The sequence below is a fragment of the Lactuca serriola genome, chromosome 3 (assembly GCF_051521515.1).
Source record: "Lactuca serriola cultivar US96UC23 chromosome 3, Lser_US96UC23_V15, whole genome shotgun sequence".
NCBI lineage: Eukaryota > Viridiplantae > Streptophyta > Magnoliopsida > Asterales > Asteraceae > Lactuca > Lactuca serriola.
The window spans coordinates 126,311,326-126,331,284 of NC_136410.1; the positions used below are offsets into that span (position 1 = coordinate 126,311,326).

The following is a 19,959-nucleotide window of genomic DNA, read 5'->3' on the forward strand; positions in this document are numbered from 1 at the left end:
TACTAGGGATGAGCATCGGAACCGGGTACCCGTTTTTGGAACTGGAACCGCCTCGAAACTGCCGGTTTTGAAAAGGGAACCGCCTTAAGCGGTTCCGGTTCTGGTTCTCATTTTTTCAGAACCATACCGGCTGGGTATCCGCCGGAACCAGTTTATATATATATATATATATATATATATATATATATATATATATATATATATATATAAATGTGTGTTACTTTGACGGATTTAAAATATATTGGTCTAATTTTGTCCATCTTTGGTCCGAATTAATTTCATTTGGATCGAACTAAATTGCGGTTTTTGTCGACAACTTGATTCAGCAATTTCTAGTCCTCATCTATCTGGTATTTCATCAATTTTAGAAAGATAATGTGACTGAGTTACCCGCTCCCGGAACCGGAACCGCCGGTTCCGGGACTGGTTCCAAACATTTAAGAACTGCCTAGAACGGTTCTGGTTCTAACTTTCTAGGAACCGCCGGTTCCGGTTCCGGTTCCCACCAAATGAGGCGGGTACCCGCCTATGCTCATCCCTAATTCATACACCAATCACAACCTAATACATAAAATATATACATTAACAATTACATTCATGACTTAAAATATACTATATTTTATTGATGCACTTTATCAAACACTTTGTGTACACAATACACATCATTTCCATAATCGACACACACATTTGATTTGACCACATTCACAACCAAGGTTATAAATGGCGTGAGGCGTGGCGTGGCAGCAAGGCCAAGCCTCAAGCTTAACGAGCATGGCGAGCCATGACGTTTTTCAAGGCGTGATGTAAGGCGGCGATTTTGTATTAATTTAATATACCACATAAATATAAATTTATATTAAATATAACTACTTTTTAGAAGAGTTAGATCAATAACTAATAACAAAAAGTTAACAAAAACCACAATACTTGTATCTTCGATTTGAAAAGACATAACAAAGAGTAAAAAACTATGTCTCAAACGAAAAAACACGCGCCATAACACGCCATGGCGCGCCATATCACGCCTTGCCACACGCCGTGCCTAACAGCGACGTTATGAAGCTTTTCGTAACGGTGAAGCCACGCCTCACGCCATGGCGCGCCTTTTAGAACATTATTCACAACACAATAAAGAAAAAAATATTCATTAACATCTACAAACTTACCATATTTCTCAGAGGCATTACATCATGTGTATCACACCCATGAAATCCATAAGCATCATATACATTATATCTAACTAGATCTAAGAGTTTCATCCTCTCAGGCTATGTGAAATCTCATATTCATTTAAAATATGAGGTCGCCATAGAGGATGGAGGAGGAGGACGTAGTAGGGTTGTGGTAGTGGAGGAAAGAAATGACATTATAGAAAAAGGAGGAGGCCATGGTAGGGAAATGTTAATGGACGAAAATGATAGTTAGGAAAGTGATGGTAGAGAAAAGAAACAATATTGGGGCCAACTTTAGCGGTGGTAGTAGCCGCAGTAGGTTGGGACGATGGTGTTAGGGTTTAAGTTTGAGTTCTTGGAGGTTGGTGAGAATGTTTAAGTGAAACAAGATCTAGATATGATTTTAGATATAATGTTATGGTTTTACATTTACCATAATTCCCCTAATTGTTTTTTTATCATTGATCAAAAGTTCTAAAAAGTTCAAAGGCTAATGTTAGTTATTCTAATTGTTTCACTTTGTTCCTCTCTCTCTCTCTCTCTCTCTCTATATATATATATATATATATATATATATATATATATATATATATATATATATATATATAAACACTGGTGTGTAGTGTATGAACGTTATGTTATTTTTTTAGTTAAAAAGATTGTATTGTAGTTTTAGGTTTAAATAGAAAATAAGTTGTTATTTTTGGTTAAAAGTGGTATGTTGTTTTCAGAAAAAAAAAAAACATAATATAATGTCGTTTTGGATCTAAAGTAAAAGCTTTTTGAATTAAAAATAAAAATATATATATATATATATATATATATATATATATATATATATATATATATATATATATATATATCTATTTCAAGATTATTTATTGTCATTTTCTTTCAAATAAATTATTAATCAACTTTTTTGTGTGTTGGTTCATGTTTTTTTTTTTTAGAAAAAACATCAATTTTGGTCCTTGTTTTTCTTTTCAGATCTGAAGTTTAGTCCCTAAATATCAAAAATTTCACAGATGGTCTCTATGCTTTCAAAATTTTTAATGTTTGGTCCTTATTGCTCACTTTGTTAAGTTTTGTTCGTTAACTGAAGGACATTTTCGTCATTTCACTACCACATGGACTATTTATGATGTTTTTTGTTATTTAAAAAAATAAAAATAAATAAATACAATTATTTAATATATAAAGGGTCCTCTCTCTCTCTCTCTCTCTCTCTCTCTCTCTCTCTCTCTCCTAAACCTAATAGCATCAACGATTTCATAACCACTTCTCAACCGAACAACCTTCGCCTTCCTCCTCTATTATCACACATCCTGATCAGCATATACCCACCACTCGTCTCCTTAACACCAACATCAATATCTCTACCACCATGTCCATTATTCTCGTCCCCAAACACATACAACAACAAAGAAGCATCAAAGCAGTTAGATTCCTTACATATTTGTTAAATTTGGAAGAGTTCAAAGCTAACATTCTTAAAGAAATTGGCAGATCTAGGTTCTTTAATTAACTCAAAAATAGAGAATAGAGAAAGGAGAAGCTGAAGTGGAAATGCGAATGTGGAAAGGGAAGATGAAAGATTCAGATCACGATCCATCAAAGGTTTATGGCGACTATTTTATGGGTGAAAAAAAAGCAAGTGAAACAGGGGTGAGTTTTGTCGATTTCTTTACACATGGGTTAAAATAAGATGAACATAGAAGATGAAGGTTTCGAACACAGAGAATCCAAAATAATGTTGATTTCTTCACTACATGTCTCTCTATGTTTATGTGTTTTGATTTTTAGTGTGTATGCATGTGTTTTGTTGTATGTGAGAGAGATGGGGAGAGTGAAGGGGTGGTTGCTGGTGGTAGGTTCTTTCTATGATGGTGGTTGGTCTCCATCTGAGCTTGTTCGATTTCATGGATTATGATTGAGGGAGAAAGGTGGTCGATTAGGTATAAATGTTGTCACCAACGTGTTCACTCGTTTATTTGGTCTATATATCCACCCCTTCCCCTTACCTTGCCCTTTCATTCATGTTTCAATTTCTGTTTCCCCACCTAGGATTTGTTAGGAAACTAATGATTCCACCCTACAATGTTTGTTGATATTGGGTGATAGGAATGACGATTTTTCTAAAGGAATTGGGTTAAAGTTGGATCCGAGTAATAATATAATTGGATTAGGAGCTAGGTCAAGAAGGTATGTAATGCTTGTTGAAGATGGTGTTGTGAAGGTTTTGAAGATCTTAAGCATGACGAGGGGGTGTACCAGTGGAGAGAGAGAGAGAGAGAGAGAGAGAGAGAGAGAGAGAGAGAGAGATGGTGGGACCCATTATATATTAAATAATTATATTTAATTTTTATTAAAATAAGACAAACTTCATAAATACTCCATGTAGTAGTGAAATGACGAAAATTGTCTTTAGTTAACGGTCAAAACTTAACAAAATGAGCAATAAGAACCAAACATCAAAAGTTCTGAAAGCATAGGATGCATCAGTGAAATTTTTTATACTTAGAGACTAAACTTCAAATCTAAAGAAAAACACAAGAACCAAAAATGATTTTTTTATGATGATAATTTACTGTATAATTTATAGTATAATGTTTAACTTTAAGTTTTATACTTTATATTTGATTGGTAATTATTGAGAGCTTTAATTTTCAATTAGCATTCAAGTTTTTAATTATAATTTATTATATAATGTGATAAGGAGGTTTAAATTAATGCAACTAAAACAAAATTCATAAGTTATATATGAATAAAAACAAATTATACATTTTCGAACACTTTAAATATTATATAGTATCTTGGTGGGTACATCCATATATCGATATGTCCTATTAATATATCATATGTCGTTTAATCGATACATATTGTAACAAAATATAATTATAAGTAGTTGATTGTACTTTAATCATCGAATAATGTTTTTAACAACATTTAAATTTTAAATTGCCACGGAAAGGATTTGAAATTGGGAGGTTAGCTTTAGAATTTTTCTTAGTATTTTTTTGATAGATTTGGAATGAAATTTGAAATCTTTATTTTTTGAAATTTATTAATCTAGGTTAGTTTGTAATTAAAAACCTTTTAAATGGATTTATTTTTATTGGCAAAATTACACTTCTTGCAGAAATTTGAAGTATTTTTTATTTGATAAATATATATTATAAACAGTTGTAAAATAATGTCGTTACCTTTTTATTGATTGTCTTTAGGATGTTCGTTTGGATTGATCGGTTTGATCTGATCCAATCAAGTGAATCCAAATTGATTTCGGTTTTCAAAATATGGATCTGAATAGTTCAAACCAAAATTCAAAGTCGATCCGATCCGATCCAATTACAATCAGGTTGGATCGTTTTTATAATTCGGTTTTTAAAAACCGAAACATTTTAAAACGACATATAAATAATATATTACACAAGCAGCAAAAACAAATTATTTAGTTGTGATTTGAAATTTATAAACAACTAATAAGAAGATATATTATAGTTAAATATTTTATAGGTAGAAAACTTTTGAGAGAAAATGCATATTAATATTTTTTATAGGGTGAAATGTTTTGAACTTATTTGAAAAAATAAATTACAAAATTAATAAATAACTATAGTTATAAATTATAAATAGATAAATAATAAATGTTTATTCTGTTTTTTTGAATTATTCGATTCTTATTTTATAAACCAAAACCAATCCGAAATCCAAAACAATAATTCGGTTTTGTTGAAAACCAATCCAAAAATCCGAATATCCGAACCAAATAGTCTAATCCAAATTGTCTAATTTGATAATTCGGTTTTATCCGAATAGTGAACAGCCCTAATTGTCTTTTTCAAAACTCTTTAATAGTTTTTCATTTACATAATGTTCTATATAGTTTGAGTATAAAAACATTATAACTTAATCAATTTTTGTTTACATAATGTTCTATATAGTTTTTTCCCCTTCAAAAAATGACATATCTATATTTTAAAGTATGTTTCTTGAGGTGATAATTAATTTTCGCCAAGGTTTTTTATTTAATTTATACATAGAAATTCAATAAGTTTTGCTATAAGATTATAAAGTAGAAAAGTTACAAGCTATACGGTATCATAGAAAAACGATATAAAATTTCATTCTATTCTTATATATTAACAAAAATATATCAAATAACATAATAAATAAATCATCTTAAAATCTTATCCTCTTTATAAATGAATGTTTTTTTTTACCACATATCAATCTCTTATGGGTTTTGACATTTGTCATTTTGTGGTATTTTTGAAATAAATATTATCCACTTGTCATTTTTTGGTTTGTTTCAACTTTTAAAATTAAAGTATTATACTTATATATGTAAAGTATTAAATATCATATATATGATATTAAATTGTAATAAATACGTTTCTTTCTTTTTTATTTTAAAGTTATACATTAAAAATAATTTATGTTTACACTTTAATGTTTAATCTTTTTTTAAATCAACCCGTATAATACACGTGTCTCACACCTAATATTCTAATAAATAAATAGGTTTATTCTCTTATTGACAAATATCATAATAGAACAAATTACTAAAATAGTCCCTGTGGTTTGGCTAAAGTTGCGCGTTTGGTCCCTATGTTTTGTTTTGCACTCGGACCATCCCCACGTTTTTTTAACTCCCCGCCTGGTCCCTGGGTCCGTTAGTCGTCAATTCCAAACGTTAAGTCCCCCCACGTGCTTCGCACATGAGGGGTATTTTCGTCATTTTATATACAAAATCTATTAGAACACCCTAAACCCTAATTCTTTCTATTTTCAAATACGCCCTTTCTTCGTCTCTTTCATTTCCTCTTCTGTGAAGAGTCGATCAACCCTAATGGAAAAAACCTGCAAGTGTGGTCAAGTTGGTGTGATACAAAGATCGACTACCAAGAAAAACCCTGGAAGACTTTTCTATTGTTGTACTGGGAAGGTAAGGGCAATTTTTTCTTAAGTATATCTATATATCACATACCTTTAACACACAACAAATTACTCAAAATGCAGGGAGCAAAATGTGGTTTCATAGATTGGGTTGATGAGGACAACTTTAATGGTGAAAAAACTGAAAAAAGTATCTCCCCTGATTTGCAGAAGTCATTGGATGAGCTTCAACATGAGAATATGGCTTTGAGGCTGTTATTAGTGTTCAATTGGGTTTTTTTGTGTCAATTTTAATTTACAAGCTTTAATTTATGCTATCAATGTACTTATCTTTTGTTTCATCAGGGCAGTAATGTAATTGAATGACAATGTATAAATGACTAGAATTGTCTATTGGAATGCAATTTTCTTTTGGAATGGAATTGATTGTTTTATAATGGAATGGAATTTAGTGGTTTGTAATGGAATGGAATTGAGTGGTTTGTACTGGAATGCAATTGACTGTTTTATAATGGAATGGAATGGAATTTAGTGGTTTGTAATGGAATGGAATTGAGTGGTTTGTACTGGAATGCAATTGACTGTTTTATAATGGAATGGAATGGAATTGACTGTTTTACAATGGAATGGAATTGAATGGTTTGTAATGGAATGCAATTGACTGGTTTTCTATTGGAATGGAATTGAATTGAATTGAATGGTATTGAATTAGAATGGAATTGAATTGAATGATTGATGGAATTGAATTGAATGATTGAATAGAATTGAATGATTGAATAGAATTGAATTGAATGGAATTAAATTAAAACAAAAACATAGCAACAGATTATAGCACTAATTGTTCATACCGTAATTGAAAATAGAGATACATTACAAGTCATACCATACATAGACAATAGGCCCCAAAAGTTATACCATAATTGTTCATAACACAGACACAAAACATAATGACAAATATAACAAACACAAAAGATCATAACACCATAATTGGTTCATAACATAGACACAAAATATGATAACACAATCATAACTTAAGCAATACTTTTCCCTTTCTTCCCAGCCTTCCTTGTCCTGCTTGAAATTCCATCACATGCACTCTGAGTTCCACTTTGCCTACCACTACCTACACTTTGAGCTTTCTTCCCAAAATTCCCTTTCTTGCTTGAAGTACCATCACCTGAACTTTGATCTTTCTTCCCATCCTTCCCTTTCTTGATTGAAGTACCATCACCTACACTTTTAGCTTTATTCCCAACCTTCCCTTTCTTGCTTGAACTAGCATCACATGCACTTTGACCTTTGCAGCTTCTTTTATTATGACCAAGCTTTTTGCATTTGAACATGTCACACTCTTGTCCTTCCTTGATGCCATACCACCCTTCACCATATCTTCTAATTCAACAGCTGACTTCCTTCTTTTCTTCCTTGGTCTTCCAATGGGGACATGATGAGTTGGAGGAAGCAAAGTGGTTGGACATGGAAACTTTTCCCACATCCTTCTTCCATTAATTGGTTCATTCTTGAAAGAATACATTTCCTTCCAAGTTTTTAACCAGTAAGTAGAATGAACCCATTCTTCAGGTTATTTTTTCTCATGTCCCATATAGCAACAAGAGCATGTTTACAGGGTATACCCGTGAGTTCCCATCTTCTACAAGAACATGTGTGTTGAACCATGTCTACCACACATTGGTCCATCCATGGACCACTCACCTAATATTTTCCATTCCCACAAAACTTACCCACACATTGAGCTGCATCAGATTTGTTTCTTTCAAGCACACGTGTTGCAGTTGGAGTTAATGGTCCAATAGCCTTATCAATTACCTTTTGGACACTCACAATCCTTAACATAAGGTACTCTCTAATGCACTCAAGGCATGTGATAATTGGTTGGTCGCGTGCTTTCTTAATTTGATTATTTATGGTCTCACACAAGTTATTCAGAAGCCCATCACAATGAGCCCTCCCTAAAATATAAATAAAAATTTATGCGATAAAGTGAATCATTTGGTAATAGTTAACCCAACAAAATTAAACAAACCTGTGAAGTGTGCCCTAGACCAATGTTGAGGTGGAATAGCTTTGACCCATTCGTAGCAGTCATTGTTTAGCTTTCATAACTCTTCCATAGCATGGTTGAATTCTTGTATTGTTGTTGTACTTGCATAGTTCCACAACATGTCCTGAAACACCTTTCCCCTCTACGTTTTATTCATGTTTTCATGAATGTGTTGCAGACAAAACCTGTGTTCTGCACGCGGATACAATGTACCAATTGCTTGCAACAAGCCCTGTACAAAAAGTAATCAACATTAGATGTAATGTATACAATGTGCAATAAGAACCAAGTCCATTGAAATTACTTACATTCTGTCTGTCAGATATAAAGGTAAAGTTGGAATTAGCTTGCAAATCAATGTCATCACCCAATCACCTTAAGAACCAATTCCATGAATTTATATTCTCAGCCTCTACGACATCATATCCAAATGATATGTACAATTATTTCCATCAAGACCCTAAACATAGTGAAAGAGTTAGTAATTTAAATAAAATGGAATAAAATGACACAATATATGTGTTTACATCTTACCACTACCGTGAGTATCATTCCAGGATAAGGCCCTTTCATAAAAGTCCCATCCAAACCAAAGTAATCTCTTTTACCAGCTAGAAAACCTTTCTTTAATGGCCATAGACAGATGTAGATCAGTTTGAAAGTTCTAGTCTCGTAGTGTAGTATATTGCCCTGTATAATCACCCCTTACTTGATTCAATGCTTCTGTTTTAGCCCTAAATACCTTCATCTTCAAAATATCTACCTGGTATTCACGTTGAAGTTGTTCTTGTAAAGCTCGTGTAGGGACTGTAGGGTTACTTTCAATCTGTTGCACTATTTTCTTTGCCAAAAACTTGTAGGTACAAGCTTTCACATTTCTTATTTGTAGACATCTATGCTCTTTTTCATAGATCTTGATCTTCCAGTCAACATCTTGTTCCCACTTGCTAGCATAAAGTACCCATGGACACTTGTTTTCTTCACTTTCTTTATTGCTTTGACTGGGCCCACATGGATCAGGTTGACCAAGGTCTGGGATAGTACCTTTATAAATTGCTCTCACTTTGTTTTTGTATTTTTTATGAAGTCTAGTTCCCTTATTGTCTCCACAGCATGTTGTCTTATTGCATCTTTCAATTCTTTAGATGAGGTGAATTTTTGGTACACATAGAATGGATCACTAACTCTTGATTCACTGTTTTCCATTGCCCTTCGGATTGCCTTAATTGATTTTCTTCTCCTGTTGCTCCCACCTTCATCAGATGATGACTCATATACGGATACCTCATTGTTTACAACCTTAATATCATCAATTTCCCTTGTTTCTGTTTCCTTGAAATTTGACCCTTCAAGATCACCCACCCACTCTATATCTTCATCAATATTAAAAAAAAAATCATTCTTGTCTATCTCAGGTTCATCTAGGAGGTTATCTAAGTCTACTAAGAACTCACTATCATCACTATCACCACTATCACCACTATCATCAACATCATCTCTATTGTCACTTTCATGAGTAATCCCTCCAGGTTCTTCATTTAGAATTTCGTCAAATTCACCAAATATACCTTGTGTTTCACATTGGGCATCAATTTGGTCACTTTCAGTTTCTTTTGTTGGCACAACATCTGGTTTACTTGATCCAATACAATCCACTGTTTCAGTTTCCTTCCATTCTAAAAATAGCCTTCTACTACATGAAGGTTGATCAACGATTTCTTCTATCCTAACTTTACTAGGGGTAGATGACATTGTATATGTATGCAACACTATTTTACCATGTTCAACATAAACTTCAATCAGTTTATGTTTACCCACGTATGTACCCAAATGGTTAATGTCACTATCACTAGCCAATGCAAACAACCTAAAGTCCAAATCTGAAAAGGGTCTTTTGAAGTGGTAATAAAGCAACTTACCCTCCTCAACATAGCCTAGGGTCTCCATCATCTCATCAATATCGTGTACACAAAACTCATCAATGTCCAATAGATCAACGTATCTTTCTTTGCCCTTGACGTACCTCATTCCAGGAAACTTCGTAAACTCTCCACCATAGAATAATCTGATGGAGCAGATAGTTGGATGACCAACTGTAAAAGAGAAAGCTTCAACTTATTAGCTTGAAATTTGTAAGTGATAAATTTAACTTTTGAAAATAAGGGGTTATCGTAATGTTTTTCAACGTCTATTTCTTCCATGTTTGCTCTAATCCTCCAACCCACCATTTTTACTTCGATGATTCTTGCAAAATTTTGAGGAGTTAGGGTTTCTACTCGGTTTTGATGAGTTACAGATTAAGTGAGAGAGAGTGTGTGTGAGAGGGAGGTGATCGTAAAATGATCGGAATGAAGAAATGATTAGCATTACATTTAGGCGCCATGTATAAAATAACGAAAATACCCTTCATGTGCGAAGCATGTGGGGGGACTTAACGTTTGGAATTGACGACTAACGGACCCAGGGACCAGGCGGGTAATAAAAAGAAAACGTGGGGATGGTCCGAGTGCAAAACAAAACATAGGGACCAAACGCGTAACTTTAGCCAAACCACAGGGACTATTTCAGTAATTTGTTCATCATAATATTAGAACTCCTCATTAATATTATATGCCACCTATCATGCCACTTGTCAACCTATTAATTATCAATTTCAAATTTCAAATTTTAAATATCCCACTCTAATTACATTAAATTAATAATTGATTCTCCACTTTAAATTTCAAATTTTAAAATTTTTCATTTTAATTATACTAAATTAATAAAACCAGATTAAAAAAAATAAAATTAATACAAATTCTAAGGTGATATAACTTCTCGTATTTGTTTAAATCAACGTTTATAATTTTATATAACTAAAAAAATATCTCTTAAGTAATAATTTATTTAAAATAACTGATTAATAATTTTAATTTTTTAACATGAAAATTTAATTAATTTTATAACTGTGGTTCTCACGGGTTATAAACTAGTCGTATAATATATAAATAAAATCATCACTTTGACATTTATTATAAAATTATATAAAAATATTGAAATAACAAATAAAGTTAGAAAAATAAGCAATTTATAGTCAATCTTCAAATTCTAATAAAAAATAGATTTAATCTCCTTTTATCATGTGTTATCTTATTATGTCTACTAATTAATATTATGTCAATTGTCAACTTATTGATTCTCCATTTTAAATTTCACACTCTAATTACATTAAATTAATTAAATTAATAACATTAGAATAAAAATTAAAATAAAATTAATACAAATTATAAGGTCATGTATTTATTTAAATCAATAATTATAATTTTACACAACTAAAAAATATCTCTTAGTTAATAATTTATTTAATATAATTGATTAATAATTTCCCACTCTAATCCTAATTGTTTTGTAACAATCAATCCATATTTTGAAGAATATTTTACTTCAAAATAATAAAAATGGTCCGCTTATAGAAAGAACTAATAACTATGTCGGTAGATAAAACGCAAGTAAACATTAATATAAAATCAAATAAAAAACATTATATTGTTGCAATTCAATGGTATCATTGGTGATACATGATAGTAGTAAAAAGACAGCAATGAATTCTCTTTGTGCTATATGAAATTGACAACATGATGTATCTTTTGACTTCAAACAAAATTAACCTCTTGTCTGCAAAAAACAAATGACTTGCGATGCATTGGTATGAGATAGCCGTTTACTTGCAACCCCATATCTAACCCATCGTTTAATTGTTTTTTTGCCTTCAACCTCGAAACTTTAAATCAATAACTATCCAAAATATAATGTCAGCATCAAATTTCAAAACAAACAATGCAATCAAAATAAATTCAACGAATAATTAATAGGATAATGCACGTTCTATATAGGCCTGATAGCTGCAGGCGGGAGAGTTAAAATAGAGATGAATGGTATTTTATGGAGGAGATTGTGGGTATAATCAACTTATTAAAATATGAATTTTGAAATTTGGAGACATATGAGGAAAACATATATTCATTCCTTAATACACTGTAACATACAATTCATTGATTTTTATTGATAAATACCGTAACAGATCATTTATTGATTTTCTGTGATACAATATAATTTAATGGGAGAGTTGAATGAGATGACATGCTTAATTGGCATTCAATGGATTACACTCTATCATTATGGGATGCCATATTAGCATTCAATGGATATGAAGTTTAATGACCATTGAACTCTTCAATGGAAAAATGAAAACATTTTAACAATTAAATATATATTCCATTGTAGGAAAATTAATATAAAATTGTATAGTAAGTAAAATAATAATATGTCAATCCATTAAACCGTAATGAATTTAATGCATTGTGGATGCTCTAATGATATGTTGTTTTTGCATATGTAATCTGTACATTAAGTTTGTCACACCCTGACTAATGGCGGAAATGCCGGGGTTGCGACTTAAACATTTGGATCATAGTCAACAACATATAATGATATAATAACAAAATTTATTCGACATTACATTCATCCGAAGTATGAATATGACAAAACACACTGTTTAATAGTCCAAAAGCGTTATACGCAGATTTCAGTTTCTTACAACATAAAAGAGACAAAAGGCTACTATAGAGCCAACAATTTATTTTCAACGTCAAACCCATCATCCTCACACGTGGTGAGAGTTCTTCTGGCCACCTTGAACACCTAGAGACACATACATTTTGAAAATACGTCAACAATCATGTTGGTGAACTTTATAGGTTTTCTTTTGACTCCGATGATTTTTATAATTCAAAATAATGTTTCCAAAGACCGGTAAATTATAAAGCATATTTTTCTATTCAGCCACTTTTTAAACAATAAATATTAGTTATTTTCATGACGATTTTTATTCTCTGGGTCTTGTCCGTTACGAAAAATTATATCGTAAGGAGAACTATATAACGTCCTAACACTCGACACTCTCGGTCCCAAATTGGGAGAATTGACTCAATCTAGATCTATACATCTTCGAGTAAAAATCTTCAATATATTAATTTGCCCATAACCGACACTATTCGTCGCTCCTCCACAAATCGCATAAGCGCAATAAACAAGCTGCACAGACACAATACAAATAAATATAGAGGAATCGAGATCGTTACTAACGTTTAAAAGTAGTCGTATAGTAACGAAGAAAGAAACACTTGACGCCTGTTGCCTCGTCAGACGAAGTTGTAGCTAGCAACCACAGACGGAAAATAACCATTCGTATAAATCTTTCCATAAGAATTAGATCTACACCAAAGTTCTTTATTATAAATCTATGCCGTGTACATAGACCTACAGTATATGATTCCTCATGGATTAACGGTTATAGAGCTAGGTGTCGATTCCAAGATCGGATCCTTACAAGGGAAAAACACACCATCAACAAACTCTCTCCTCCACCCCTTTCGATACATTCCTCCCACAAGCACACACGAGATACACAATCCGCGAAATACATGACAATAAAAATCCACCGCTTCCAATGATCGCCAACGCGAGTCTTTATTTATGATTTTATTTTTATCTAGTGCATTTAGTTAAATATTAAATTTAACTTAGCTTTCAAATAAAGAGACGGTATTGACTCAAATAATTTCAATCTACCAACCGATAGGAAAGACGTTCCTTTAGCATAGTCGAGTACTTCATACGTGTCGGTGTTACGTCGGTTGACCGGTTGTCGTTTTAATCGAATATTTTTGTATTTTTAATATTTACTTAATGTTGAAACGTATTATTTTCGTTTGTAAGTAAACTTTAGTCTTAAAAATACAAACACATATTTATCAACAAGATTTTGTAGTATACCATAATATATAACTACTTGTGGTTTATTCTCATACTCTTGATATCATTTTATAATTCATTTGCATATTTTTATTTTATCATCTCGTTTAATTCTTTACTATAAATACTTGATGAGAAATAAACTTAATGTCCTAATATACACAAGTCATATGGTTATACCTATCATGACAAGTTAAATTATCAAAATTTTGACATAAGTTCTTAACGATACTTTTATTTGTCCCGACAAATAATATAACACTAGATTACTCTTATCTAACTTTTTGTTTATACAAGTGGTTGTAAATAAGTGTAACATTTTATAAAATTTTTGTGTATGACCATTACTAACCACCACCTTTATTACAAACGTCATTTGTAAAAAAAATAGTATATGTAATAAACATTGACTCTAACAATTTTTGCATCTAGTACTAACTGTGTATGCATGTAACATATAAACTTTTTGCCATTTTATTATATCAAAATACCCAAGTATGTGTCTCCCCCTAAATAAAAAAATGTAAAAACGGGGCCATAAAGACTTACATTTGGAGCGTGATTTTCGGTTCGGTTTGGTTTGACTTCCCGGAAATTTCTTGTCGTAACTCTTCACCAACTCTTGGAAGAGGACCCGGAACTACTCCATCCCGCTGAAATGATGATTATGGGACTGTTTCTGGGTCGAAAAGGTAAGAAAATACGAAGTGTTTCCACCGTTTTGGTGGTTCTCGACAGCAAAAAGGTGGCAGGGGCTGTTTTGGCAGCCTCTTTGCCTCCTAAATTTTCTGTTTTTGAAGCTGTTTCGCACAAGGGACAGAGCAGCAGGTAGGGGCGAAACAGTGGGTGTTTGGGTTTATTTTGACAGCAAAGACATGGAAAAATTGATAGCTTTGTTGTTCTATTTTCTTTCTGGAGAAACAGGTGCACAACACCTCCGAATAGAGGTGTTCTTGGGGATCACGATGCAGAAAAGAAAGAACAGGTAGGCTAAGGTGTTTTGGTGAGTTTGGGGATGAAATGTGTAAAGGAAAAGAATTATAACATAGCTGGGTATTTATGCTTCAAGATGGATTTGGCTCATGGAGGAAAGTTAGAAGTTTTGTCATACATTCATCATGCATTTGTACTAGTAACTTACATGAGTGGAGAAATATGTGAAGGAGAAAAGAAAGAAGAAAGAAAACGTGAGGTGAATGTGTTTGTGTGTTAAAGTCTCTCATCTACATTGTACTTCAAAGTGAGACTTTAAAGCAACCTCTTTTAATGAGTGGTACTTGCTTCATAATGAGAATTTGAAGCATTTGTGGTTGGAAGGCCTTAATTACGTGAATAAGAAGAGGTAGACTCTTAGGAGTTGACTTGGCTTTCAATGCTAGTTCTAAAGATATTAAGAGTTAATTGTATGTACTAGTTCTTAAATTGGTGTAGTGTCATAAATGGATTCTTGGGTTTTTATGGATAACTTTTGAGACATCTAACCATATACACACATACATACATCTCATACTTATTTATTTTGTTATATTTTTGTCATATAATAATCAAGTCCGCTTATTATTACATATAACATTTATAAGGACTTAGATATTTTTATAAATATAACTCTTTCACTACATAAACATAATTGTATGTATCTTATTGATTTTATTAGCATATAACTAGTCACATTCCAATAATAATATATATTAAACGATTTTTATTATTATAAATATACACTTATTTTTATAAGAACATCATACATTAAGTCCTCCATCACAATTAGTTACGGTTGTCATTCGACGGACATCGACCTAATTTTTACGATTGTTACAAAGTTCTAGAGTTGAATGAGGTGACATGTTTAATTGACATTCAATGGATTACACTCTATTATTATGGGATGCCATGTTAGCATTCAATGGATATGAAGTTCAATGACCATTGAACTCTTCAATGGAAAAATGGAAACATTTTAACTATTAAATATATATTCCATTGTAGGAAAATTAATATAAAATTGTATAGTAAGTAAAATTATAATATGTCAATCCATTAAACTCTAGTAAATTTAATGCATTGTGGATGCTCTAATAATATGTTGTTTTTGCATATGTAATCTGTACATTAAGTTCTATAGTTTATACCTCTTAAACTTAGAAATTCTTCTTCTCTTTCTTCTTTACGATAATTTGTAGTCTTTTATAGAAAAAAAAGATTTGTTAAAAACTACTAATCCAATTCATTTCTAAACATAAAATTAAACAGATTAATCAAACTAAAATTTTTAAAGCAAAAATAAAAACTTATTTATTCATTGATAACTTAAATTTTTAGCTTTATTCACTTCAATCCGATAATTCAAAATTTATATTTTCCAACACCAATAACTCAAATAATAAATCACTTATCAATTCTAAATAATTTAAGACAAACAATTTAAATATTTATCTATTATTCCCATCCTTATCAAAATCTACAAACATCTATATGTTTTTTTTGGGTAACCATGATATATATCCGACCATTTAATATTTATCTCCCAACAAAATTTCTGTTAAAAAAACGACATATATATGTATATAACCCATGCAAACAAGAATTGACAACACCAATAATTTATGATCTCTTACTATTTGAATATCTATAAGATTGATGAGTCATGGGGGTATATGACCAGTCGACCAGACTGACAACGTCCATGAAGCCAAGCCCATCGTTTTCAATGCAGACACATCTGTGGGTCAAACAATTCAGCCTAAAAAACATCATCATTTCCTTATAATTACACACCTCAAATCCCATCTCATCATCTTTATTCACTTCCCTTTTCATACTCCTAATTTTCCAGATGCAGCACCCCTCTCATCAACCACAAGGTCTTCTTCAAGATCTCTTGATCACTTCGACCACATTTAATCCTAATGAAGAAGATGATTCGTTATTAGCGTCCTCTTCTTCTTCTTCTTCTTCTTCTTCATTCATGCAGCTCATCTCATCCTCTCTACAACCCACTAATTTTCCATGCTTCGAAGAAACTATCTTTCCCACGCTACCAAATCTCGACAACGAATTCACACAAATCTACGGATTCGAATACAATGATATACCAACGTCAATGGTTTCAGTCCAAGAAACGTGCCCAACGCTGGTGGATTCTGATAACATGGTTCATGATAAGCGTGAAGTCCAGTATGTTTTTAGTGAGGAAAAGAAGAGCAAATCTAAGAAGGTTGAAGGGCAGCCTTCCAAGAATTTAATGGCAGAAAGACGAAGAAGAAAACGGTTGAATGATCGTCTTTCAATGCTCAGATCAATTGTTCCTAAAATTAGCAAGGTAACAACAAGCTACATCCATGATCTGGATTATTATTTTTTTCATAAATAGATAAGTTTTTACTAATGTTCTTGAGATATAAAAAAAAAGAACAGATGGATAGGACATCAATACTTGGGGATACGATAGAGTATATGAAAGATCTACTCGAAAAGATTCATAACTTGAATCCTGATTCGAATAGCTTGAACTTGATGGGAGTCTCACAACTATCACAAGCTAAGTATCCAACAAAGGTGCTATTTTTATCCATATATATATATATATATATATATATATATATATATATATATATATATATATAATGCATAACGAACATACATTAATTTCTTGAAAAAAATATGTTCGTAGTTTGAAGTAGAGAGGAGAAACGTGGATACCCGTATTGAGATCTGTTGTTCAACAAAGCCGGGATTGGTTTTGTCAACGGTGAACACACTTGAAACATTAGGTCTAGACGTTCAACAATGTGTCATGAGTTCTTTCGGTGATTTTTCTGTTCAAGCTTCTTGTTTTGAGGTACATATTCTCATTATTTTTTTTGTTCATATTTGTGTGTTGTTTCGTTATAATATAAAACATGATATATATATAGGCACAGAAAAGTCGGGAGATGACGAGTTCGGAAGAAATTGAGCAAATATTATTCAGAAATGCAGGATATGGAGGAAGATGTCTCTAAAGAAGCATGGATATATGAAAAATAAAATCTTCAAGTTCTACTCTTGTTTATTAGCATGAAAATGTTTTTGCAGAATCTTGGGTGTTTTCCATCTTTGCAATTATTAATTTACTTATGAACAGCACATAGTACTCCACTCCAGATTCCAAAAAAAGTTAATATAAAGACATAATATTCCCTTTATAATAAAGGTACAAAGATGCAAATTTCAGCGGAAGAATTGAATTTGCAATTTACAAGAGACATGAATGTTTTATGGGGCCTACCCATGAAGAGAAAGAATGTTGTCAGGTTATAATTTTATATGAAAAATGTTTAGTTTTTAATTATTGATGTACCGGGTATACAGCACATATTAATTAATATATATATGAAGTGGTACGTATGTTGACTAGAAACTGCATAGGGTACAGATGACTTATGTGTCAAGATACAGTGTAATAAAAGCATATATTCAATCAACAATTCCAAAAAGCAACTGCAATCTAATAACATGCACTAATACACACAAGAGAGGTTTTACTTGTTTTTAGTAAAATTTTCTATTTTTTAGTCAGGCAAGATCCATAAGGAATGGAGATCTAGTACTATACATGGTACAAATTCGTAAGAAGAAAGGAGATACCCTAAGTTGTGGAAACTAGAGATATTAAACTACTTAGTCTTACAATGAAGCTTTGAGAGAGAGGGTTATGGAGATCATGATAAGACATGATACATTAGCAACTCAAAACTAATCCGGCTTCATACATGTGAGGTCAATGACAAAGGCGATCCACCTACTTATAGAGGTCTTATGGAGAAGTTTAGAGAAAGAAATATGGATTTGTGGTTAACTAAATACGTCCGAACTACGCTTGGAGACATAAAAATTATCCTTGTTGGAATTGGGATCCATCATGGTTTGGGAGTTAACCTTTACATCTTCGCTCATGGACAACGTATCTCACAAGATACATGGGGAGGTACCATGGTTTATGCTTTGTGTGGACGATATTGTTTTGATTGTATGGCTAAAACTGAGCTGAATTCCAGTTTGGAAATCTAGAAAGCTTCATTGACAGACAAGGTGCTTATGATTAACACAACTAAGACCAATTATCCATGGTGCTATTTTAGTGAGGAAATGAAAAAGAATAGAAGTGTGTATCATTAAGCAAGTCCTATAATTGAAGGAAAAGTACATGGGTTTTATAATTGATAAAGATGGGGTATTAAAGATGATATCACTTTCCATATAAATGAAGGATTGATCAAGTAGAGAGAAGCCATTGGAATTTTATATGATAAAAGGTTCCGGTTGAAACTTAAAAGAAAATTGTGTATGGTAGTTGCAGTGGCGAGTCTAGAACGTAAATCCACACGTTTCACTATTTAAATGAAATCGATAGAAATGAAAAAAAAACTATTTGTGGTTCTGGAGGCTGTGGAGGAAAGAAGGGGGAGTACGCGACAACCGGAGGCTATGGCGAAGGAGCGGCTGCCAGCGGTGGTAAGTCGCAAGTGGCAACCGACATAACTGATTGGCTGATGATCGATTGTAATGTTATCAGATAGTGGATTAATGATTGTGAAGCGATAGTTGAGGCTCAGAGAAGGAAATGACGTTGGGATCGACTACCGACTACTGATTAATGATTATGGTTCAATGATTATTATTATTATTATTATTTTAAATTTAATTTGTAATGGACTATTCATATTATATTATTCCCTCAAAAGTCTTGGACTATTAAAATTTAGAATATAAGTTTCATTTGTTTTTTTTTCTTGCCAAAGATATTAGGGTAATTCACTTCAATTATTTAAGATAGGTTATAAATTTAATAATATATTACTTGTTATATATATATATATATATATATATATATATATATATATATATATATATATATATATATATATATAAAAGGTGGGTCAAGTGACTCACCTTGGTTATGTATATTCGCCACTGGGTAGTTGTAAGAACAACTATGTTGTATGCACCTGAATGTTAGCTAACGAAGAAAGAGCACAATAGAAAAGTGGAAGTAAT

General features: G+C 32.0%; 1 protein-coding gene across 1 annotated transcript; it reads left to right on the forward strand.

The window, feature by feature from the left end:
- Positions 1–16,604: 16,604 nt before the first annotated feature.
- LOC145093131 (transcription factor bHLH93-like) lies at positions 16,605–18,398 on the forward strand. The gene is made up of 4 exons (XM_079031202.1): positions 16,605–17,242; positions 17,338–17,478; positions 17,594–17,761; positions 17,838–18,398. Exons 1-4 carry the CDS (start codon positions 16,757–16,759, stop codon positions 17,922–17,924), a joined length of 882 nt encoding a protein of 293 aa, XP_078887328.1. The 5' UTR covers positions 16,605–16,756; the 3' UTR covers positions 17,925–18,398.
- The last annotated feature ends 1,561 nt before the right edge of the window (positions 18,399–19,959 follow it).